The sequence below is a fragment of the Panthera onca genome, chromosome F2 (assembly GCF_046562875.1).
Source record: "Panthera onca isolate mPanOnc1 chromosome F2, mPanOnc1 haplotype 2, whole genome shotgun sequence".
NCBI lineage: Eukaryota > Metazoa > Chordata > Mammalia > Carnivora > Felidae > Panthera > Panthera onca.
The window spans coordinates 8,423,233-8,449,906 of NC_138356.1; the positions used below are offsets into that span (position 1 = coordinate 8,423,233).

General features: G+C 42.3%; 1 protein-coding gene across 8 annotated transcripts in view; it reads right to left on the reverse strand.

Annotated features, from left to right (window-relative positions):
- Positions 1 to 4,230: 4,230 nt before the first annotated feature.
- The window catches only part of TMEM68 (transmembrane protein 68), a 60,927-nt gene continuing 38,483 nt past the window's right edge, over positions 4,231 to 26,674 (reverse strand). For 5 of the 8 annotated variants that reach the window (XM_078441512.2, XM_060610552.3, XM_060610546.3 and 2 more), the window contains one exon: positions 22,273 to 23,616. In XM_078441512.2, the coding sequence (XP_078297638.1) occupies positions 23,500 to 23,616 (117 nt within the window). In that variant the 3' untranslated portion in view covers positions 22,273 to 23,499. Of the gene's footprint in view, positions 5,726 to 22,272; positions 23,617 to 26,674 lie in introns of those variants that run through there. The other 3 variants (XR_009603417.3, XM_060610550.3, XR_009603416.3) reach the window with 3 other exon arrangements.

The window sequence follows — 26,674 nt, forward strand, 5'->3', positions numbered from 1 at the left end:
GTGCATAATTTAAGGCTACTAGAGCAAGCTCCACCCAGAATAGCAGTGTGACAGGGAAGGAGTTGCTACTCACCAGACTACTGCCCTCTGGCATGAAGAAAATGGCTTCCTTCTTGCTGCTACTCAAAGTCCGCTGGCCTTCCCCTTTTCAGACTTTCTTCCCTCAACTTCAGAAACCTAAGAAGCTAAGGAAGAAAGCAACACTCCTATGGTCTCATGGGAAAGTTGTTTTCAAATGCTTTGAAATGGATGAGGAGTAAGTTAGAAACTCATTTCTTGGGAAAGTCTTCCTTCAGAATCGCTCCATGCTCCCTGAGTCCTTTTTGGGGAAAAAAAAATTAAAAGAAAAATTCTTTAATGATGGCTCCCCAGGACATTCCCTTCGACCAAGCTCCCGTGAGGTTCAAAAGATTTAAGATCAGTGAACATGACAAGCCACGCATATTCACACCGTAGACGGCAAATAAATGGAACAGCCGTCCACAATGATCGAGCCACGTTTCTCCTTCCTTCCCTCATTCTTAGATATAGATAAACCCCAAAGCCAAAGAGTCGACATGGAGAAGAGGAAGTAGAGACCTAACAAAAGTCGAATAGGAAGCCACATAGCTCTGGCACCTAGAAGAATTCTGGGCCCCTGGGCTCCTGAGACGTGGAGGGCCAGACTCTTCAGCCGGTTGCCTTTTGCTCACAAGGTCCCTCTGATGTGGCCAGACCAGAAGGTAGACCAGGGCAAGAGGAGAGGAAGCCAGAGGTGTGCCGCTCAGAATGGGCTCTCGAACTCTCAGATCTGTCTTACGCGTGCTGCCCCTCTCCCCAGAATAGCAAAAGATAGAAACTTGGAAGATATTCTGTGGCAGAATCTAAATTACGCATCCGTCTGGACTCCCCTCATGCTGTCTCTGAGACACTTCAATTCAGGAGGCAACCATTGGATTTCATGGGTGAGTATTTAGAAAGGAGGCATTTGAATCACGGCTACTATGTTCAATGTCCAAGCACTGGCCAAAGCTCAAGTGGTCAAGGCAGGAATGAGAATTACGTTCTCTTCACTTACATTTTGCCTGGTCTAATTATCTCCAACATCTTGAAAAGAAAATTAAGAAAAAAATAATGTTTCTGCTTCATTCTTTCTCACCAGCAGAACCCCACTCATCATTCTTCCTACGTGAGAACTTACAGCATTCGGCAGAGGCTCCGAAAGAGACTTTGGAGCATCAACCATTTTCTAGGAAAGAGAACCTGAGATAATAGAAAATATGTATATTGGCCTCTGCTCCTGGATCCTGGCACAGAGCTCCTAAAATCCTTGTAATTTCCTAAGTGATAAAAGCGCCGGGAGTATCTTTTGTTCTAATGAGGTGACTTTGGGTGGGCTCTGGATGGTTCCTGAATGGTGGCTGGTCACTGGAAAGACCACGCCATGATTAGGAGCTTGGTATTTTCAGTCCTGTCCCCCATCCTTCAGAGAGGGAGGGGGGCTGGAGATGGAGTTAATAAATGGATTATGCATACCTGAGGAAGCCTCCATAAAATCTCAACAGTATGGGCTTCAGAGAGCTTCCAGAATGGAGAACATATCCCCACCTGGAGGGTGACACATCCCAACTTCACGAGGACAGAGCCTCCTGCACTCGGGTCCCTCCCAGACCCACCCCCCCATAGCTCTTTAGCTGGTTGGTCATCTGTGTTCTTTATCATACGCTTTAATAAACTGGTGAACGTTAAGTAAGTGTTTCCCTGACTTTTGTGAGCCATGCTAGTGGCCTCATCAAACCCGAGGAGAGGATCTCGGGAACCCCTGGTGCGGGCTGGGGTAGTAACCAAAGGGGAAGAGCAGAGCACTTCTGAGCCGGTAGGAGAAGCCACTGCCACCTGTGGCCTGAAGGGGCTGGAGGGGAAAGTGTCCCAGCTCTAAGACGGGACCGCCCAGCAGGAGCTGTGGCTTGACAGAGACACTCAAGGCTGGTCATGGAGGGGGCCAGGGGGCTCAATCACTCCCTCTCCTTTCACGCCCCAGTCTCCTTCCAGAATCTATTGGCCAAAACTCCACCGGAAGCCAGAGGGCAAGGGCTTGGCTTCCCAGAGCAGAGAGCAGGTAGGATTCATCCTTATCCTCAGGGACAAATGGTGGTGGGTTCTCCTTGACAGAAGGAATGGACCCTCCTTTACCGGACTATGAGGAGAGAAAGCTGTCTGAGCAGAGATGGGAGATGTTGGTGGGTGGTGGGTGGAGAGCTGAGGTTCTAGAATGAGGGTTATGATTTTTATTTTCTCAGTAAAGTTCATGGAGCTCACGAGTTAGGAGGCTGAGAGCATCGTAGCGGGGCTAAGAAATTAGGGAAAGTTCGGGATCATCTTGGGTTAGCCACTAAGAACTTATATAAAAGATCTTCAGGCAATGCTTAGGGTCTTAATGATGTTAGAGACTATAACCCCAATTTACATGGAGCTTTTGATGTTCAGCAGGTTGGAGACATAGGTAGAGATGTTGAATGATGGGCTAGATGGGGAAATGCCTAAACAGAAAGAAGCTGACAGCAGAAGGTAGAAAAGTGAAGAACTTTGAGATTTGAGTGGTATAGTGGGTAATGGGGGTGGTTGCCCAACAATGTAAATAAATGTGCTTAATGCCACTGAATTATAGACTCCAGAAAGGTTAAAATGGTACATTTTCTATATACTTTGCCACAATTTTTGTTTAAAAACTTAAAAAAAGTCATGGATACACTATTTGGCAACCATCGTGGTAATAAATGATTTAGGCATCAATGGATACTCACACTAGTGGGTGTGACTGTGGAAGAACAGGAAATTTAGAGTATCAAAAATACCTCCCTTCTAGGAATTTAGAAGGAAAACAGTGACTTTAGAGTGGAAAAACCAGGCAGACAGCACCTTAACCAAGTGATCAGGTTCATTTCACCATTATTGGGAGTAATGGACCCTCTGTGCCTACTGACAGCTGCACCGAGAAGAACACAACAGAACTTCATTTCAGCCGTGCTCCTGCCAAAAACGCACAGCCTAAATTTAATGACGACGAAATATCAAGATAAAAACCATCACAATGAAAAAGGAAATTCCCACGTCAACTGGCTCACAACAAGGAACATTTTTCTTTCACCGGGAGGTAGAATGGCCCCTGGCTTAGGCAATCTAGCATTTTTAAATTTGTTTTTGTCTCTTGACATTTTTCATCCTGCCATCCTTAGCCTGTTTAGCTCCCCTAGGCCTGGCAAGAGTGGCTGTGGTTCCAGAAACAGCAATAGGCAATGGAGATAAGGAGCTATCTTTTCACATATTTATCATTTTTAATCAGAGGAGCCCAACATAGTTACCCTCCTGGGTCTTTGGCCCAAACTGGGTCACATGCAAACCCCCAAACAAATCTCTGTCAAGGGGAAAGGGGTTCCCTGGACTATTCAGCAAATCTGTGGGTTCCATGTGTGGAAGGGTGGCCACCAAACCAAAGTGGGGGTCTTCAGCAAGGAAGACACAGGAATGGCTATTTCAGGATGAACAGTGGACATCCAGGGTCAAGGCCAGCTGCAACTTAGAATGTCAGATGACTGGGGCACCTGGATGGCTCAGCCAGTTGAGCGTCTGACTCTTGATTTCAGCTCAGGTCATGATTTCACAGTTCGTGAGATTGAGCCCTATGTTGGGCTCTGTGCTGACAGGTCAGAGCCTGGATGGAGCCTGCTTGGGATTCTCCCTCTCCTGTCTCTGCCCCTCCCCTGCTTGCTCTCTTTCTCTCTCTCAAAAATAATAAATAAACTTAAAAAAAAAAAGAATAGTAGACAATTCATCCATCAGGTAGGGGACCAAGGGTCACCATAGGGGTTAGGTTTTAGGGGAGGAAACTGTAAATCTGGAGGTCGGTAAGCAGCAGCAGGAAAGACACATGAATGATGCTGTGAGCAGAAGATACGGACCAAAAAGAGGCTCTTTTTGTTTGGTTAAAACGGACAAATAAGGGTACGAAAGTGGTAGCAGGCACAGCAACACGAGGTGTATAAAAAGAATCCTCTAACCCCCTTTTTTGTAAAAACTAACATCTTCAAGGTTAGTGCATAGGAAAGGGAAATGAGAGAGTACATACTCAAATAATGCGACTTGGATGGGCAAGGGAAAATAAATTAGTTTTTCCAGAAGAAAATGGATGGACAATGTTCTTGTATGTAGTACTACCTTTTTTTCTTCTTTTATTTAAAAAAAAAAAAAACAAAAAAAAACCCAAGACACTCTCTGGGATTCGCAACGTCCCCGTCTAGCCTATTATAGTGCTTTATAACCCCAAATCTCAAGAAACTTAATCAATACCATGCCTGCCTACATGCAAGGCCAATTAGTCTTTTTCAGTCTTAAACACACATGAAATACAACTGTTCATTTCCAAAAGTTATTGCACACAGATTTCACAAAATCCATTTAATTCTGTCATGGAACACTTAAGAGACCTCATTGTAGCGTCTCATGCTGGCAGTGATCAATAAAAATGAACAATTCCTAGATTCAATTTGCAGAAAACTCAATACAATACATTTTACAGAAGGGATCTCTTTGTTATGTCTACATTCTAGGCATCGTGTTGTCCTGAAAGCTGATCTTTAGGGGAATCAAATTCTTTTGATTTACCAGTAGAGAAAAACATTTTTGAACAGATTCTAATTTCCTAGCTAGTAGGACTTGTTGCTTGGGATTTAAATACATCGGCGCATTTTTATACATCAATTAAACCCCTTCTATTCTACAAAGTCTAGCGACTTCATCACAAGAAAATGTTTTTAGCTTTTCATACACTTTGTGGTTTATTCAGTAACTATGTATCACATGGCAAGTGTTCTGGAAGGAACCAAGGACACAGTGGTCAATGATACAAACTATTGCTGACTAACAATACATGACATGTATCCAGTTGTATATACCAGGACTGTGCCAAGTGAGTTACATCTGGGTTTTCTGTTTGTGTGTTTTCTGGGGTTGTTTTTGTTTTTGTTTTTTTCTCAGAGAGGTCACGTGAGTTGCCCAAGCTAGCACAGACAAGAAGCGAAAGAGGCAACATTCAAAGCCAGTTTGGTTGCCTCTGGAACCCAAGCGCTTAACCACAGTGCTCTAATGCTTCTGGCAGATCATATACATTAAGAAACTGCAAATGTGACAAAGGAAATCTATGGCAGCCCAACTTGCAAGGGGACAGAGAAGACCAAAACGGATGTGCCATTTTAGCTGGACAAGAGTCGTCCAAGGAAAGCAAGAAGAATTGAGCGCATTGTACAGTTAAGCAGAGGAGAAGGGGGGGGGGGGGCGGCAAGGTGCAGAGAAACTAAAAGAAACAAAAAACCTTGTATGGCTACAAACAAGTGGTGGGTGGAGACAGATCCCTGTCAACAACACAGGACTTTATCTAAATGCAGAGGCACCTCATCTTAACACCTCAGCGTGGCTTTCTCTAGTCTTCCATTTTCGTGCGTATTTGCCCGTAGTTTTCACAGAACAGTTCAATTTCTTATCAGTTGAATATGAATACATTTAGTTGTCTCCCATTTTTCATAAATTAGAATGATACAGGACTTGGGTTACCGGACTACGTTTCGAAGAAAATGATTTCAGGTAACTACGACTTCCACTTCTTGATCAGGGTCCTTCACGGTGAAGAGATGTTTTGGCTGGTTTTGCAAAATCATTGGCGTAAGGTGGGGATCCTCGGATGTCCAGCCATCTGAAAGGCACAGACTTTATCAATGGTGGATACCCCCTGCTTGATACACACACTCGGACAACTGGTTGGCAGGCTGGGGCCCAGCTCCCGGCAGTGGCATCTAGGACAGAAGAGTCCACCCAGGGAACCAGGCTTTGCGGCCCAGAGTCAAGGCCTTCGCTTGCAAGAGGCAAGTCCTTGAAGGCACTTGCTTCTAAGAGACACCTGTTACGCCAGAATTAAAGTGATACCATGATGCTTTCCTGGTATATTGACACCGTTCCCCTAATGGGCCGACTTTACCAGGTGGCGAACGGATTTTCAAGCTCTCTGAATGGCACCTGGCTTGTGAGGAGTGTTCAACAGCTGTTGGCTGCTGCTATTAAATCAGGACCCTCACGGATGTACCACATTTAAAATTACGCCTTGCGAGCCTTGTCAGGTTGCTGGGGAAGATTCCCCAAGGCCTTGGGAGGGGGCCTGGCACAAGAGAAGGTCCAGCTGCTGGGTAATGCGGTGCTCACTGAACTGAAGGGGGCCAGTTATGAATGAGTCTCATTAGGGGAGGTTGACATGCCTGGAGCCCAGGCCACGCTGCGGGGGATCCGTGACGAAGAGCTTAACGCTATGATGGTGCTTGACAGGTCTCGTTAGCTGGTTATAAACGATAAGACTAGCAATTTTTACTGCCTCTGCTTCACCTCAATCCTGGAGGTTATCGCTTTTAGATGCCTTTCCTCCTCCCGACTGACACACAGAGCTCCACGCAGACCCCAAGCCCACAGTTGTCATCTTAATTAACTTAATGCTTCGTTCCCTGGGGAGACAGACTCACTCCAGCCATCCCGCTTCCGGGATTTGGTGAGGTTCTTACGGTTCAAAATTTCTAAACAGTCTTGCACGGTCACATAATGAATACTTACCCTCGGAAGGCTTGGTGGTAATCTTCTCACCTCAGGTCCTCAATGGAATTCTGGACGCCACTATGCACCCCAACTAAGGGAGACGTGAAGAATGTTGATGTTTCCCAGGTTCTGCAACACTAACTTAGATGTGGAGATATTCTAACATAGATAGGCGATTATCACATGGGTTCCCGAATATCCAGCAGTAAAAAGATGGTTTAACAACGTAAAGGGTATATTTGTTGTGGAATATTATGCTTCTATCAGAAAGGATGAGTTAGGTCTATATCTGTTCATTTGGAGTGGTGTTCAAGGTATGTTTTTGCTTTTTTTTTAAGGTTTTTAAAAAATGTTTATTTATTTTTGAGAGAGGGAGGAGAGAGAGTGAGTGGTGAGGGGCAGAGAGAGACGGAGACACAGAATCCGAAGCAGGCTCCAGTCTCTGAGCTATCAGCACAGAGCCCGACGTGGGGCTCGAACTCACAAACTGCGAGATCGTCACCTGAGCTGAAGTTGGACGCTTAACCGACAGCCCCCCAGGAGCCCCTGTTTTTTTCTTTTTAAAGCAGGTTTCTTTTTTTTTTTATTTTTTTATTTTTTTATTTTTGAGACAGAGAGAGACAGAGCATGAACGGGGGAGGGGCAGAGAGAGAGGGAGACACAGAATCGGAAACAGGCTCCAGGCTCTGAGCCATCAGCCCAGAGCCTGACGCGGGGCTCGAACTCACGGACCGCGAGATCGTGACCTGAGCCGAAGTCGGACGCTTAACCGACTGAGCCACCCAGGCGCCCCGCAGGTTTCAAGACCACGTGTATAATTGGATTTTATTTTTGCAAACACACACACACACACACACACACACACACACACACACCCCAAAGGACAATATTCCCATCTAGTATACATCCATTTGAATATGTCTGGGCATCTATGAGGAAGGAGGGGAAGGTGTTCACTGCACAAGAGGAGGCTGACAACACACACCTCAGAGGCTCACAGAGGGGGAGGCATGAGGGGGATCCTTTTAATTTCTTTATATGCCTTTGGACGAATTCAGTCATTACAAAGAACACGCTTTACTTTTGTAGTTCAGAAATCTATCAAATAGGATTTAAACAGGAAAAACTGTTCCAACCAAAAATAAAAAAAAGTTTCCCTAGAGACTTCTATTTGGCTGTTACACCTCCACTATAAGGTGAAAAATCATCTCAGAAAGGAGGGGCCGGACTCTAAACCGTCTGTTGCTGTGTGTGTATTTCCTGATTCTTGAAAAGTGGCCTAACATGGCCTGGCCTCCTATCGGGTATCCCCAGCTCCGAGGGCAGGGCCTCCTTTCCAGGGCCTGCTTTGTTAGGTCTTTCTTTCCCTGGCTCCCCTTCCTCTGATGGCTGCCTCGTCACTCACCCCGCATCTCTCAGTGGCTATTGATCGTTAACGTTGACTGCCTCCAAGCATCTGGGTCCTGACTTGAGAACTGGACTTTGATTCCCGCCTGGCTCAGTTGAACCCAGGTCAGAGCTGCACCAGGTTATGTGCCTTAGTTTACACGAAGCCATCTCCTGCCCGCCCTCCCCTCCGTGGCCTGGACTGCAAGACGAGCCTGGATCTTGAGCCACGTCACGGACCATGAGTTGACTCAGCGGCAGCAGGAGATCATGACGGAAGGGTCCAGGACGTGGATCTCCTTTGAGCGAAAGAGAGATAAATTCCCAACGTCTGGAAGTTCTGTCACATGCAGACAAACGCATCCTAAAACCCATATACCGAGGTTTCAAATTCTGTAGTGATTGATTGCTCATTTACTCACTGTGCACGTTTTTAATTAACAGGTAGATGTGAAGCATCTATTATGTGGCCAAGCATTGCCCTATGCCCCGAAGGACACAAAGAAACTAGAAAGAGTCACAGTCCTGAAGAGGTTTATATTCTATCTATGCAGCTAAGATCAAACTCAGGAGACAACGAGAGGGCGGGGAAAGCTGGCTTCGTCTTTAATTAATTTATGTGACAGTGGTTGAAAGTCCAAGAGGAGAGGAGAGGAATGGAAGTCTGGGAGAACGACAGTAGGCTCCGTTTTGTAAAAATGGATTTCTTTCAGTGAGGAGCGCCTATGAATTCTGTTGTAAAATGTTGTTGTTAAATGAGTTAAATGAATTCTCTAGAGATCCATTATTCCTCATTCGGTACTTTAGGTTAGGCTTTTGAAATAAACCAAGAAATGCTGGAATAATAAATCATTAACAGAATGCAGAACCATTGTTCATGCGAGGAGAGGTGACTCAAGATGGTTATTGTACAGAAGGTGTCTTTTTTTTTTTTTTTTTTTTTTGGTTAGTCCTTGTGACTCTGCTAACATGCTTCCGTTTCTCAATAGGAATGTGAGGGGGACTGGAAAAGCACAAGCCTTCTTGGACTCCACTGCTGGTGCCCACCTTGGACTGCCAGGTCACCGTCATTGATACTGTTCTTGATCTGCTTGATATTACTAAAACCCCAACTTTCGCCCTGCTCCTGACCTTTCTGTACAGAAGCATAGCTTTATAAATCATGGCAGCTCAGATTTATAAATTTATAGCCATCAGGGGCACCTGGGTGGCTCAGTCCGTTAAGTGTCCAACTTCTGATGTCAGCTCAGGTCACGATCTTGTGGTTCGTGAGTTCCAGTCCCACGTCGGGCTCTGCACAGACAGTGCAGAGCCTGCTTAGGGTTCTCTCTCCTCTCTCTCTCTCTTTCTGCCCCTCACCTGTTCCTGCTCACTGTTTCTCTCAAAAGAAATAAATGAACATAAAAACATAAATTTACGGCATCAAAACTATTATGCTCTGGAAGATTGGAATCATTTAGAATCTCTGTTAGGAGTAAGAGAAAAACTCTCCTTCTTCCCTGGATTTTCGGAATGGGATGGATATGGAAATGAGCCTTACATCAGTCACGTTCGGTAGCTGTGGACAGGGTAAGTCCACTGAGAGCTGTTGTCTTAAACCCCATGTCTTTAGCCCAGATCCTCTAGAAGGCAGAGCCAGAGGCAAGGATTAAGATGCTAATGGTTAGCAAGGCCAGGACAGTGATGGTAAAGTAAAACGAGGTGCAAGAAGCAAGAATTGTGACACAGAGTATTGGGATATGTTAGCATTGCCGCTCGAGCTGGTTTTCACTCAGTGACAACAAAAAACCAGCAGGTTGCTCTGCAGTATATTCATTCACCACATAGGATTTTCCAGAAGAGTTGTTAAGAGGAACTGTATCTCAGAGTAGTTCACGGCAGAGAGAAAGGAGGAGAATGATCATGTCCAACTTCCACTCATCACTTGCCGCCCCCCCCCGCCCACCTTGCTGGTATTCACTTCAAGGGCAGATACCTCTCCCACGTGCCCAGGTAGCATCACCCAGCCCACTGGAGGCCGCTCAGAAACGCAGATACCATACTCTTCTGTGTAAAGTTTTAACGAGGCCCAAAAGTGGGAGAGCAACAGGGTTCAGGCAGTGGGCCAGCCAAAGAGGCAAGAAAGAGGTGGTCGAGTGGGTCTACGAGGGAGGGCACAGTTTCAAACCTGTTACAGAGTCACATGCTAACTGGGTATGCTTAAAAGATATCTTTGCCACTGGCCCAGTGTGTGTGTGTGTGTGTGTGTGTTTAAAAATTATGAAGTAATTTTGGTTATGACATTTCTGATACAGTAAACAAAAGGAACAAGGGCTCACCGAGCGATAGGCATTAGCTAACATACCTGGGCAGTGTGAGAAAATTTGGTCAAGATAATGCTGGGAGGTCAAGCTTTATGCGTCCTCCTGGGCTCCAAAACAAGAGCAGTAGAGGTTAAAAATAAGACACACTCATCCTCTGTGGGACTAGAAGTAGGTGAAATATAGTCATCCCCAGCGAACCTAAAAAAAAAATTACTAAAGGGAACTGTGTGGTATCTGCAGCAAACGTTTGTGATTTTCGTTTTGTTTTGGCTACCTAGAAGCTAAACACATTTCTCATTTTGAAGAAAACCAAATTTGTTGGGCATAGAATGCTCCCAGGAGGGCGGCTAACGTGAAGAGAGAGTTGTAATTTCTTCCCAACTCCTTCATGGCTAAGGCATGGTCGTTGGGTCCTGACTTAGCCAATTAGATGCTTCCACCTAGGATTTTGAATCTTGAGAGGGAACGTAAAAGTGATGAGGCAGAGGTTATTCCTGACATGAGTGGCAGAGACAAGACGCCTGGGACACAGAGCAGGATCCCAGGTGCAAAAGCGTCATAAGTAGGTTCCATCGGTGACTGCGTGTTTTTGAAGGCCAGAAATGGAGATGTTCCACTGATCACGCAAAGTATCGGATATCCTTACTAAAATTGTTCTTTTGCTTAAGTTAACCAGAATTGGTTTCTGTTGTTTGCAAGCAAGAACCCTGAGTGGTTCAGAACAAAGAGAGGGAGAGAGAGAGAGAGGGAGAGAGAGAGAGAGAGAGAGAGAGAGCCCAGAAGGAAGTAGCAAGACTCAAGAAACACTCATAAAAAGAAAAAAAAAATGTGCCTGGTATGACACCTAGATTCCCCATACATCTTCAACTCCATCAATAAGCCTCAGAGGAGAGCTGTCTGCAGACTAAATGTGTTTCTCGTCACCTGGAGTTAAAGGCCAACACTCTGGAAGACAATCATGCAAAGAAGACGTGCATCTTGAAGATAGCGATGGAGATTAGAGCCATGTGGCCACAAGCCAAGGAAGCTGGCAACCATCAAAAACCAGAAGAGGCAAGGAACCGACTCTTCCCTTGTGTGGCTTTGCTGACACCTTGACTTTGGACTTCTGGCCTTTAGAACTGTGAGAGAATCAATTTCTGTTGTTTTAAGCCACCACGTTTGTGGTTATCTGTTACAGAAATCCCAGGAAACCAAGACATGCAGCAATCCCCTTCCTAGGTATTTATCCAAGGAAAATGAAAACCTATGTTCATGTAAGACTTGCACAAAAATATTTATAGCAGCTTTATCTGCAATAGCCAGAAGCTGAAAAAACCCCAATGTCCCTTTGCTCAGGAATGGTGAAACACATTATGGTACGTCCATACAATGGAATAATGCTCAGCAAGAAAAAGGAACCAACTGGCAACACATCTAATGCCATGGGTGAATCCACTTATTATGGTAAGTGAACGAAGACAAACCCCAAATGCTATGTATTGTGTATGATTCCACTGATATGACTTTCTGGAAAAGGCAAATCTTCAGGGATGGCAAGTTGGAGAAGGGTGACTCCAGAAAGACACACGGGGCAATTCGGGGGTGGATGACGCAATAGTTCTACATCTCGATTTTCACAGTCGGTACATACTGATGCCTTCAAAGCCCACAGAACTGTATACATCAGAAAGAGTGAACTGCAGATACATTTTTAAATAATTAAAACAAAAACAAGAACTAAAAATAGTGTGACAAATCATCATTCTGGAACTGGGCACTAGGGCACGAGGTAACCAGGAACGTCACTCAAACACTCATCAAGGTGGGCCTTGTTTTACCTCAGACAGATCATTGAGGAAGAGGGTACCTTTCATTTTCACCTAATACCATCAATCAACCATCTTTATTTGAATGGTCTGTGTGAGATATGCTAATAGCGGATACATTTCTTAAAAGAAATGGTTCCTGCCCCTCACGCTAAAAGAGCTAAATACGAAGGAGAGCACAAACACGTCATTTTGACAAGTTGAAGGAAATGTGGTGTCAAAAATTTGCTCCTGACTTTATACTTCTCCTGTGCATTTACAGCTTTTTTTTTTAAACAAAAAGTTATACTTTGCAGTATTAAAAAAAAAACAAAGGGCTCAAAAGTAATAGAGAATAAAGGAGGAGATTTTATAGAGCAGGCAGCTGCAAGGAAAGGAAGAGAACAACAAAAAACCTCCCTTCCAAAATGGACACGAATCAGCAAAATATGAAAACTTTGAGGATCTCAAAAGTTTTTTGATCTCCTTTGCAGAGGATCTCATTTGACCAAGAAGAAACAAACAAAACGCAGTTCATAAATCTTGACTTGCCTTGAAGTTAAGCACGTCCCACATTCAGTAGAGAGAAGAATATGAAAACTTGTCCTAACTCAGTTGTGACAACAGAACTGGTTAGAAAGGTAAAAGGCCATGATGCCTTAAAAGCTAAGCAAAGGAATTCTGAACACAGACACTCTTGACTTCGTATAAAAATAGCCACATTTCTGTATCTGGAGATTCTAAAAAAGGAAGATGACTTCAGAAGTAGCAGGGACCAAAAATGTAAGTCCTCACAATATCAATGCGATGCATGAAGAAATAGAAGGCACAAGGGGCACCCAGCAGTGGGTTGGGCGTCCGACTTCAGCTCAGGTCATGACCTCACAGTTCATGAGTTCGAGCCCCGCATCGGGCTCCATGCTGAGAGCTTCGAGCCTGGAGCCCGCTTCGGATTCTGTGTCTCCCTCTCTCTCTCTGCCCCTACCCCTGCTCATGCTCTCTTTCTCTCTCAAAAATAAATAAATGTTAAAAATAAAAATAAAGAAAAAGAAATAGAACGCACACATCAAATCTCAAGTTTTAATAGATATTTATGAAAGGTGGAAGAAATGGCAAATGTCCGAGTACAAGTTCCAAAATGGCAGGACCCGAAACTCTAGACTGGCATTACAGGCAGAAGCAGCAAATGAGAATAATATATTAGGGTTCTCCAGAGAGACAGAACCAACAGGAGATGTAGGTGTACAAAAGGAGATTTATTATTAGAAATTGGTTCTGACGATTATGGAGGGTGGGAGACCCCATGATCTGCCATCGGCCAGCTGGAGAACCAGGAAAGCCAGTGTGTGGTGTTAAGTTTCAGTCCTATTGCAGAAGACCTTCGGCCCAGCACAAAAACAGGCAGACAGAGCTAATTCTTGCTTCCCTCACCTTTCATTCTTCCTATTCAGGCCTCCAACAAATTGGGTAAGACCCACTCACATTAGGGAAGGCCATCTGCTCTACTCGATCTACCATTTCCAACATGAATCTCGTCCAGACACACCCAGAATAACGTTGCCAAATATCTGGGCAACTTGAGGCCCAGTCAAGTTGACACACACACAATTAACCATCACAGACAATGAGAGAGCCTTTTAAATAGCACGAAGAGAAGGACAGACCCATGTGTGGGGCTGGGGCCCAGTGAGGAGCAGTATGTGGAAGAGGAAAGGGGCAGGCTCTGAGACAGACAGGGAGAGCGGGGGCGGGATTCTCCCCTCTGTTCCCAACCGTGACATGACCACGGGCAAGTTTCTTCATCTCTGGGGGCCTACGTTTCTATTTCTCGGTAGAAACGGGACCATTTCATATATTTTGTAATAAGGGATCATGATTTCTACCTCATAGGAATTGTAGAATGAAGTCATGTCTGTAAAGGGTTTAGTAAATGGCAGGTAACCAGGAAGTGAGTATTAAACTGTTTCCTAACAGAATGTTAGGTAATAAAAACATTTAATAGCACAGCAAAACCACTCACTTTTAACTTAGATTTGGTTTTCTTCATCAGAAAATACCTTAGGGGTGCCTGGGTGGCTCAGCTGCTTGCATGCCAACTTGGGCTCAGGTCATGATCTTGTGGCTTGTGAGATCGAGCCCCACATCAGGCTCCATGCTGACAGCTCAGAGCCTGGAGCCTGCATCAGATTCTTCGTCTCCCTCTCTCTCTCTCTGCCCCTTCCCTGCTCGTGCTCTCTCTCTCTCTCACAAATTAAAAAAAAAAAAATTAAAACTAAAAAAAAAATACCTTAAAACTAGAGAAGTATAAATAAGCTTTCTTTAAAAGAATTGATGCTTAAAATACGTTGGTCAAAACATGGTAATTTCTAATTGCTTTTGATTTTTCAAATCTCCAGGGCCAGATGAATTAGAATTTATAATTACGAACAGCCAAGGACTTTTAGACAGCAGTACAGAGACCAAAATTTTCCGGGGGACCTTGAACGAATGTCTTAATTTTCAAGAAGGGGCAGAGGTGGATTCTGAGAACACTGGCCCCATAAAGAAAGAAAATGCCGATACTGAAAGCGACGTGCATCGTTTTAACTCACAGACACCCTGCTTAAGATAATTCTAGCTCTGTTGATGAAGCAGGTGGCTCGTAAGCACTTAGAAAAAAAAAAAGAGATAAACGGCTAACACCAGTGTTAACTTGCTAAAAACAAGTCATACAACCTTGATTTTGATTCTTTTTTGCAGAAAGTTAATGTAACAAGAGATCTGGGAGAGCCACATATTAAATCCAGGAACCTATAGAGGCAGGCAACATTCAGGGCTCCAGCGGATGGGTGGGCATAAGACCCACAGGTGCCAGGGGTGGAAGATAAGAACTGACACACACATAAAAATACATATATATATCAGGGTTGAGATGTCCATGATCAGAACTAGGGTCTGAGGAACCTGGTCAGAGCTGGAACTAGAGTATATGCACAGAGCCAGAGAAGCTGGGCAGTTGGTTTCTGAGATGGATGTTAGCACGCAGAGGGCTACGGTCTCTGGACCGTGAGGGCCAACTCCACGGGGGAGGTCTGGAGCTGGGGCGGCCCTTTAGAGACAGGCTGAATTGAGACAGGGACGAGGCCTATGTTACTCCCCCCACTGGATTAGTCACTGGCGGTGAGCTACCGTTGGGGAGGGGTGTGCCCTCGGGTGACGCTGCAGCCCTTTCAGCAGAGGGCAATGCCAAGGGAGACACCCAGCTCTGTCTTTAGCAGCCGGAGGAAAAGCACGTCTGTCCTGTAGGAGGATGGCGATGAACCGCAGGACCCACGAGCCTCGGCCTGATGCTGGGTCTCCACAGCCCGGAGCAAGATCGCCTCTAGCCCTCCTGGACCACAGGCAGGGCTGAGGCCGGAGGCGGCAACGGTAGCTGAGGAAAAGTCAAGGCCTTCGGTAGACAGATCAGCAGTCTGCTGGCAAGTTAGTTCACTTCTCTGAGATACTGTTTTCCCGTATTTAGACAACACTTAGGGGGAGAGTTAAAAGGCCTAACGAAAGAAAGCGAGAGGTCAGTATGTTGCCGATAGAGTCAGAGAGATCGTTACAACTTGGAATGATAGGGTAAAATAGAGAATATAATATTTAACAGGCATACATATGAAGCATTTAACAAAGGTCCAACAGTTAAACGGTACATATACACACATACATACCAGGAAAGTAAATAATAATGGCAGATATTTACTGAGTACCAAGCAGCTATCATGAGCCAGGCCTTACTTACACTTTGTGCTTTATAATCGTGCAACTAGATGCCACAAAGTACTAAACGCCTTACAGAAATGATTTCCACTAATCCTCTCAGCGAACCTGTGAGACAGGAGCTTGTATTACTCTTGCTTTTCACAGAGGTGAACTTTGGTTTGGGAGGGTAAATAATTCCCTGCAAGGTCATCTAACTGGGAGGAGGAAGGCCCAAGGTACTGAGGAACTTGAAACACACAGCCCTTACATGTGACCATCACACCATGCTACTCCCCATTGTTAGAGAAGAAGCTAGCCTATAACAAATCACACGCTATATCATTTGATCCCCATATCCGCCAGGATATGTAAGTTGCGAGTAATACAAAATTCAATTTAAGCAGATTTACACACGAGAGAGAGTAATTGGTTCACGTAAGTAGAAGTTCAGAGGTAGAATGGCTTTGGGGTTGACTTAATCTAACGGCAACTCTTTCTACTTGGCCTCCAGTGAAGTTGGCTTCTTCACAGGCTGAAAGTCACAAGCTCACAGCAGATCCAGGACTCACATCCATGTGCAATAAATCCAAACAAAGAGAGAAAAGGTCACTTCCGGGAGCTCACCCAGAAAAACGAAAAAGAATTTCCCCAAAGGCCCTGGGCTCACTCCTACTTCCATCTCCCAGGTCAAAATTATTAGCAGATCAAGGACATGAGATTATTCTTAGACAAACTGGGCCATCCTTGGAATTGCAAGTGGAGACAGCATCCCCTGAGATGCACAAACTTCCTGGAGGAGGGAAGGATACCTGAACAAAGTCAGGATTCTTTTCGGAAGAAGAAAGGAAGGAAATAATGGATCCCGGGTAGACGGTCAACAATGTCTCGTTCAGAGAAGGACATTTTCATCTCACCCTCCTTTTGCGCACGATCTGTGGCTTTAAAACAGTTCTTGTGAAAAAAAAAAAGCTGTGATTTTGTATTGATCATAAATTCAGTATGAGCCAAAAGGATCAGATGGTGAATCTGGAACTCATTGTTGAGAGTGACGAGGTTAAAAGAAGAAATAGTCTTATCGTACTCACTTCTGGTCATATTGGGACCATGGTATCAACCCCAGATGTTGCATTTCAACATGGTACACTGTATGGCTGAGCTGTAAACATATTTGCTCCGCCCAGCGCGGAGCCCAATGTGGAGCTTGATCCCACAACCTTGAGATCATGACCTGAACTGACATCAAGAGTTGGACGCTTAACTGACTGAGCCACCCAGGTGCCCCCAGCCTGCCTTTAAAAGTGAGAGTTCCTGCTGGGAATTTGATTTTGCCTACCAGTTGATGAATGCGTTCTTTTACCTATAAAACAACAGACTGAAATAGGGAAATAATGTTAAATGTAGGGTTTCAAGATTTTGAGTGAATCATGATGTACTTGGCTTTCAATACTGCTGGATGATGGCACATATTAAAGAAGAGGTAAGAACAGGACAAGTGGTGGAAATTAAATGGGATGACCAAGACAGAAAAAAAAAAATGTTTCATAGATGTTGAATTATGATCTAAAACAATACCATAAAGCCACCTAGAATTCAAAATAACCCTCATACCACAAACCAGCCCGATGTTTAGAAGTCAACACACAACATGGAAGAGATATGAAGATCCACATCTATTCTTTCATCTTTGAACAAGAAAAATAATCATATAAAGACAAAAATGCATACTTTCACCACATCTAGTCAGCATATTGTCAAAAGTTCTAACCAGAGCAATTAGGCAAGAAAAAGAAATAAATGAAAGTCAAATTGGGAAGGAGGATGTAAAATCATCTGTTTGCAGATGACATGAATTTATATACAGGAAACTCTAAGATTCCACCAAAAAAAAACCCTGTTAGAGATAATATATGAATTCAGCACGGGGTGCCTAGGTGGCTCGGCTGAGCACTGGACTTTGGCTCAGGTCGTGATCTCACCGTTTGTGAGTCTGAGCCCCGCATCAGGCTCGCTGCTGTCAGCGCAGAGCCTCTTTTGGATCCTCTGTTCCCCTCTCTCTGTCTCTCCCCTGCTTGTGCTCTCTCTCAAAAATAAACAAAACATTTAAAAAATATGTATGAATTCAGCAAAGATGAAACAAAATTAACACACAAGTCACTTGTATTTCTATACATTAACAATGACTAATTGAAAAGTAAATTATGAAAGCAACTGTTTAAAACAGAACAAAATGCAAAATTATAAAACATTGCTCAGAGAAATCTAAGATCATATAAATAAATGGAAAATATCTCCTGTTCTAATACTGTGAAGATGACAATACTATCCAAAGCAATCTACAGATTGAATACAATCTTTACCAAAATCCCAAGTTTTTGTTCATAAATAGGAAAACCCATCCTAAAGTTCATATGGAATCTCAAGGGACTCCAAATAATGAAAACAATCTTTAAAAAGAAGAACTAAGAGAGCTCATACTTGTAGATTTCAAAACTTACCACAAAGTTGCAGTAACCAAAACAGTGGTATGGCAAATGGACAGACATACAGAACAATGGCACAGAACAGAGAGTCCGGAAATAAATGCTTGCATATATGACCATTTGATTTTTGAGAAGGGTGCCAAGACCACACAATGGAAAGGACAGTCTTTTCAACCAACGGTTCAGGGAAACCGGACTTCCACATGCAAAAGTATAACGTTTATACCGGACACAAAAACTAATTTAAAATGGATCAAAGATCTAAACTTAAAAACTAAAATTATAAAACTCTTACAAGAAAAAATAGGGGGAAAGCTTCATATTGGATTTGGCAGTGACTTCTTGGACACGACACCAAAAGCACAAGCAACGAAAGAAAAAATAAATTAGATCTCAACAAAATTAAAAACTTTTGTTCAACAAAGGATAGTATCAAGAGAGTAAAGACACAACACAGAGAATGGGATCAAATATTTGCAAATCATGTAACTGATAAGGGATTAATATCCAGAATATAAAGAACTCTAAAAACAACAGGACTTGAATAGACATTTCTCCAAAGAAACGCAAATGGCCAATAAGCACATGAACAAATGTTCAAAATCATGTCATTAGGGAAATGCAAATCAAAACCCCAGTAAGATACCACTTACTGAAAATAAGTGAAAAAACTGAAAACAACAAGTGTTGGCGAGAATATGGAGAAAAAGGCATCCTGGTGCATTGCTATTGGGAATTTAAAATGGTAGCCTCTGTGGTAATCAGTTTGGTGGCTCCTCAAAAAGTGAAACATAGAATTACAATATGATCCAGCAACTCCACTCCTAGGTATATATAAAAAAGAACTGAAAGCAGGGAACCAAACAGAAACTTACTTGTACAGCAATGTTCATAGCAACATTGTTCACAGTAGCCAAAGGGTAGAAACAACACTTTGCAAAAAATGTGCTATATACATACAATAGAATATTTTTGGGCCATAAAAAGGAATGAAATCTTGACACATCTATATGAACCTTGAAAACACTGTGGCATAGTAATATATATGTGTAAATATATATTTACACATTTATTATATATACATAGATAGATTTTGCACACACACACACACACACACACACACACACACACACAATTTGGTCTTTGTTCCTACCTCGTGGCACTGAGTTCCTAAAATCCTGGTAATTTTCTGAGTGATAGAGTAACTGTTTTATGCTGACTCCTAGTTGGGTATGATGAGGGAAGGCTAGATAGCTTCAGGATGAGGCTAGTTACCAGAAAAACTATATGATTAGAGGCTTAGAACTTTCAGTCCCGTCCCCAACCTCTAGGGAGGTGAGAGGCCAACCAGTGGCCAACAAGTCAATGAATGATGCCATGATGAGGCTTGGGGGAGCTTCCAGGCTGGTGAACAGATCATATGCTATAAAGGGGGGCACCCAGGGAGAACATGGAGGCTCTGACAACCCCGCCCCCCCCTCCCGCCACTCCCATACCTTGCCATCTCCCATTCGGTGGTTCCTGAATTGTATCCTTTATAATAAAATAATAAGTATGGCATTTTCCTAAGTTCTATGAGTTGTTCTACTAATTAACCCAACCTGGGGAGGGGGAATGGAAGGGGAGGAGGTCATGGAAACCTCCAAATTTGTAGTAGACCAGGCAGAAGTGGGGGTAGCCTGGAGGCCCTATTTGCTGCTGGCATCTGAAGTGGGGCCAGTCTTAGGAGACCGAGCCCTTACCTTGGAGGGTCTATGTTAACTCCAATAGTGTCAGAATTGAATGGAGTTGTAGGAAATCCAGCTGATGCCAGAGACGAAAGAACTGGCATTGGAACTACGTCATCTGGTGGCAGAAAAGACCTCAACTGATTTTGCTAAGTAAAATAAGCCAGACACAAACGGGTAAATATTGTGATTCCACGTATATAAGCTACCTAGATTAGGCAAATTCAGAGAGACAGAAAGAACAGATGTTACCAAGGGCTGAGCAAAGCAGGGAATGGAGAGTTATTATTTAATGGATACAGGGTTTCCGTGTGGGATGATGAAATCGTTCCGGAAATGGAACAGTAGTGATGGTTCCACAATATCGTAAATGTGTTTAAGGTGAATGAATTGTACACTTAAAATGGGCTAAAATGACAAATTTTGTTACATACATTTTTCCAAAAAAGGTAACAAAAATATATTTTAAAAACAGTAATCATATACAAATACAAAAACATATCTCTTACCCTTGTAAACATCTATTATTTCAAAGGTTCCTAATGCTATAAACTTCAGAGGGTCTCATATTTAAATCACTTAGAAGTATATGTAGAATCCTTTAAACAGAATACGAATCTCAGAGTCCACAGTGATAATATCAAGTCTGTGGGGAGAGCAGAAACTGGAAAATTCTATTATAAGAGTGAAATGCCAACTAACAAATGTAGAATAATAGTTAGAAGATCACACTTTTGAAAACCTCACAGTAGTACTTATTTCAGGAAAGAGTCAATTCAAGAATGCCAAAATCGGTGGGTGAAAGTTTGATGAGACACATCTATTTACATGGTCTCAAAGTATCTCTCCATAAACTTGATACAAAGGAAAATTTTACAGGGAAGAAACCTGGCGGGTGCCATTTTAACCAAGTGATCAAAGTTACTACCATCGCTAATGAACCAAACTGACATTATGTGCCTCGTGATGTGAAACACTTGAAAAAGCACAGCATCATTTATGTAGTATTTCTGGAATAATGCATAGCCTGATTCAAATCATGACAAAAATATCAGAGAAAAACAGAGTAAAGGGTATCTACAAAGCAAACAGTCTGTCTTCTCCAAAAATGTCAGTATCGCCAGAGACCAAGGAGGGCTGGGGAATCATTCCAGACTAAAGGCGACTCAAGAGATAGTAAAACTAAATGCAATACGTGATCCTGCTATGAACCATGCATCCAGAAGAGAAACTGATATAAAGAATATGGAGACAACTGGTGAAATGTGAATCCGGTCTTCAGATCAGGTAATACTAGATATCAATGATAAATTTCCAGTCATTGCTCTATGATGCTATAAATGGACAGACTTATAATCGAGAAGAAAAAAATTGAAAGAAAGAAAACATCTACCTATATAGATATATAATATATATAATATCTATACAATATATACATGGGATGGGGGAGAGAGATAGGAGGAGGGGTGGGTGAAGAGAATAAAACCAATGTAACGTAACAATTGGCCAATCTGGGTGAAGAGTATGTGGGAGTACTATGTGCTACTATTGCAACTTTTCTGCAATAGTATTTGATATTGTTTCTAAGTTTAAGTTTTTTTAAAAAGGATATGAAAAATCTCCCATAGAATTATGCCATGTTCCTGCTTCTGGAGAGTCCCTAGCTTTCATCAGGCTTATGAAAAACTCCCTTCACAAAGAGTGAACAACACCCCCTTTCCATTATTATTTGTGTTTCTGTATTTACTCCTATCCCCTCATTCTTCTAAATGGCATCTAAATTCAAACAGCAAAGATAAAGATCTTGTCCTGAGCAAGACAGGACAGATTCCGGGTAGAGAACATGGCTTGAAGTAGTAAAACTTAAACAGTATAAACAATAATAGCTTTTGCTACATTAGCAATGAATATCGTTCTTTCCTCCATTTTTAAAACCCAATGGTGGCCCCGAAACATTATTCTCATTTGTTTTATAATCATTTATTCATTCATTCTGGAAATACTTATCGATTTTCAAACAAACACTGCTCACTGCCAGAGGGAAAAAAAGCTGCAAATAATCATTAACTGACTCTTTTCATTGGAACCGAAATTAAAATATATTTCTTACACTAGAAAGTAAGGTTTACTCATTGTGGCTGACATAGATGATTGTCAACATAGGATTGTGGGTGAAAAACGTATGAACAGTAAAACAAAAAAATTACTTTAAAATAAGAAAATGTCGCGTATGTAATTTCACAAGAAAATGAACTGTACTTCAGCTTTACTTTTATTTTATGTTGCTTACTTTTATATACATCACACATATCATACATATATACTTGTTATACAAAAACCTATACAAAAATCCAGGTAATTTAGTATCTAAAAAAGGGAGCGGGAGATACTGCATTTGATTTCTGGTACTCTTCTGTGTAAATACTTCTAAAATTCAGATTTCAAGGAGACAACAAATTGAAAGCCATTAATTTTTCAGAAAGCTTTGTGTTCACATAAATTCATCATTCAAGTATACTCTTATGGAACAATAATACACCACGTGACTGACTGCAAAATCACACTCAATAAGCCATGGTACCGAGTAAGAGTGGAGCTTTCTTGCTCTGGTTTTACAGACTCAGCCCCTTACATGGAACGCGGAACACAACCGTGATTCCCACCTGCCACTATTAAACGCCACGTTACAGCACGGTACACCCTCTATCGTCTGTCTACAGATTCTTGTTAAAAAATAATACTAAAAAAGAATAATTATCAGAAATTTTACTTCTCCGGATTTCTTTTTTATTCAATTTGAAAAACGGTATACCTCTTCCATTGTGCTTGGCAACTTGACATCACACCTAAAGAAATTATTTAAAGATCCTATGGACCAAATATATACATAAGCTTCTAAAAATTCTTGGTATTGTTTAATTCATTTATAATTTCAGTTCTACAGTTCTCAGTCACAGCAAATATAAAGAATTTAAAACAACACTCCTCAACATAGCATTATTATGTTTTTAAAAAGCGAATTGCTGAGGCACAAGAACATTACGTGATTTGCCCAAGGTCGGGAAAGGAATGAAGGGCAGATAAAGGAGTATTTCTTCTCCAATTTAAAGTGTCCGTACTGAATTCCGCCATCTTGCAAAATTAGCCCAATGCAACAGATACAGAAATTAGATGCGTTATTTGGGAATGTGTGTTTAGCCTAAATTGCTGTTATTAATAAACCTAGTTTTTAAAATCTATACAGTTATCATACATTATCAGGAATTTATAAAAAGAAACACCATTCTGTGAATTATTAGGCAGGTAATGAGTTACTGCTTAATTTTGACACAATTGATTGCAAAAGCAAAATCGATACAATTTTAAACAAACAAGTTCAGCAAAAGATGCTTATTAACATTCTTTTTAAAAAATACTAATTATAGAACCTACAAAATTTAGAAGACAGTACTAGAGACACAAACATACTAATATAAACGTATTAAATCGTCTTCGAGTTGATCTTTTGTTTTTTATGAAAACGTTCTAACAAAGCACTCATAATGTTTCCTGGTATTCTTTGGTGCTTATCAATCAAAGCTTGAACAGCATTCTTTGTCTATTAAGAAAACAAAAGAAAAGCCATTATTCTTTTAGTTCTCAAAATAGATCATTCATTTTGTAAAGATTTTAATATACTACTACTTGCAAAAAGCCCTCCCTAATTGAGCATCCCTCTCTCCCCAAAATTAATGCTTTCCTTCTCAGCACACCCGTCGTGTGGTTCTCACGCTTGCCAGGCTGGAAGCACAGTTAATGTTACACGGCTATTTTCTACACCACCCTGTAAGCTCCTTAAGACACAGCTTCGTCTTTCTCCAACACTGAGCACAGCAATGCTTTGCATACAATAAACACTAAGAGGAATGACAAAAGTCGTAGGACATTTTTCTAGTGGGCAGATGGGGAAGGAAGTTTTACTCCTTCCTACCCATGAATAAATTTGTGTGCACGTTTCTTTCATCACATACACACAATTACATCAGGCAAAGCAAGAGGAAAAAGTGAGAACAATGAATGAGCTGATACACTTTTAGTTCACTGCCTCAATTTCTAGACAGTTTAAGAGGACTTTAAGTCACAGCAATGGAAAAGCCAATTAGGATATAACAAGGTGTCTCCTAAAACGATTTGCTTCCCATTAAATTCATGACAAATTTCAATAATCTTTTCTTTTATATCACTTTGTGGCTATCTAAAAAAAATCTGTGTGCACATCATGCATGCATGTACACACGTACATTATTTTAGATGGCAAGCTTTTAATAAGCCTTCTTTTTATAAATCTTGGACCCTCATCCCTTTTATTTTTGTAAAAAAGGGGTTTTTTTTAATTCCAGTTAACATACAGCGGAATATTAGTTTCAGGTGTACAATATAGTGACTCATCACTTCCATACATTACACGCTGCTGTTCATCATCACAAGCGCCCTCCTTAATCCCCATCACCAGTTTCACCTGTTCCCCCCCAACCCGGCTCCCTTCTGGTAACCATCAGTTTGTTCTCTAGAGTTAAGAGTCTCAGCTTCATCTCCTTTAAATATAATTAAGAAGCTCTAGCCCAAAGATGTATTTAAAAAAATTTTTTTAATGTCTGTTTATTTTTGAGACAGAAGAAGACAGAGCGCGAGTGGGGGAGGGGCAGAGAGAGAGGGAGATACAGAATCCGAAGCAGGCTCCAGGCTCTGAGCTGTCAGCACAGAGCCTGATGTGGGCCTCGAACCCACGAACCGTGAGATCATGACCTGAGCCGAAGTTGGACGCTTAACTGACAGAGCCACCCAGGCGTCCCCCCAAAGATGTATTTTAAAAATATGCTTCTCTGAACCACAAGTTTGCATATCTGTAAAAGGAGAACTGTTTCATACACTTATTATAAGGGTTAAATGCAATTTCAACCATGTCTTCAGGTACTTGGCAGTGACTAAAAGTAAGTGATAAAGGCTGTCTCTTGTGAAGTATGTTCTTTAAAATTTATTCATTTATTTAGAAAACAGTAGATGCTTTGGAAGCTATAACATTAGTGAAACAAGTCTCTAATCTCAAGCTTGCAACTTAGTAGTGGGTCAAGTACAAAGTAATAAAAACCTTAGATCATTTGGGAGCGCCTGGGTGGCTCAGTCAGTTAAGTGTCCGACTTCGGCTCAGGTCATGAGCTCACAGTTGGTGGGTTCAAGCCCCTCCTCGGGTTCTGTGCTGACAGCTCAGATCCTGGAGCCTGCTTCGAATTCTGTGTCTCCCTCTCTGTCTGACCTGCCCCACTCACACTCTGTCTCTCTCTGTTTCTCAAAAATAAAACATTTTAAAAAAAAGATTAAAAAAAAAAAAAACAATGAAGATCACTTGTAAGCTGTATCTACCACCTGAGATGTGAAAAGAAAGTATCTAGAAGTTCAGACGACAGCCCATTTATTTGGTGGGCAGTGACGGGGAAGGACACACGAACAAGGTACTGTCTGGCCTGGGTCTCCAAGGACCAGTGAGATTTCAGTGACAGTGGAGACAAGAGCAGGAAGCAAAAGACCACAGGAAAACAACTGGCTAAGGACAGGTGGGTTAGGGAGCTTGGCTGGACTTTCAGGTATGTGTTCTGAAGCTGGGTGGTAGAAGGCTCTAAAATTATAATTCAATTAAATCATGAGGCTGTCAAACACCAAGTGAGAAAGTATAGACTTTGTTTAATATGAACTGAAGCGTCAAGGAAGGCTTTGGGGTGGAGAAATATCGGGGCAATGCATTAAGAAAATACAACGCTTGCAAAATCACCAATGATACTCTTCTGTCACCAAACCCGATGACATTTTTTTTTTTAAGTTTATTTATTTATTTCAAGAGAGTGTGAGTGTGCGTGCCAGTGGGGGGGGAGGGGCAGAGAGAGAGAGGGAGAGCGCGAGAATCCCAAGCAGGCTCTGCACTGTCAGTGCGGAGCCCGACTCAGGTGAGATCACGGCCGGAGCCCAAAAAGAGTCGGATGCTTAGCTGACTGAGCCACCACGGTGCTCCAGTCAGGGACATTCTTTTAATCTCACTTGACCTCTCAATCTCCCCTGATCTTGCTTCTGGAATTCTCATACTGGAGGAAAACCTAGGTTTTCTTCTAACTTTCAGGCTGCTCCTTTTCAATCTTCCTTGCAGATTTATAATCCCCAAATCTGCCACTGACTTATTCTTCAAAGGTTCAGTCATCTTTCCCCTTTCCACAATTTAATTACCTTTCATTTGCTGATGACTCCTAAACATTTACCTCCAGCCCGCTCAGCTTCAGACAGGAATGGTCTTGAGTGTTTTAAAGGCACCTCATACTTTGTCCTTTCCTTAGTTCCTTCCCTGTTTCAGCAAAGACGCTACCATCAACCTAGCCAAGTAAGCCCAAACCTAGAAGCCATCCTTAACAATTCTTGCTTCTCACTCACAATAGCCAATCCATCCATCAGCACATCCATTTATTTTACCTCCCAAATACCACTCACATTATCCACTTCTCTCCGTCTTCTTTACACCTCTATGACACATGTATACGATATATGCGTGTATATATAAATAAACCCATATTTCTATGTGTGTGTGTATGTGCGCATGAGACTAGAGAGAGAGAGTTAAAGAGACAGACAGAAAC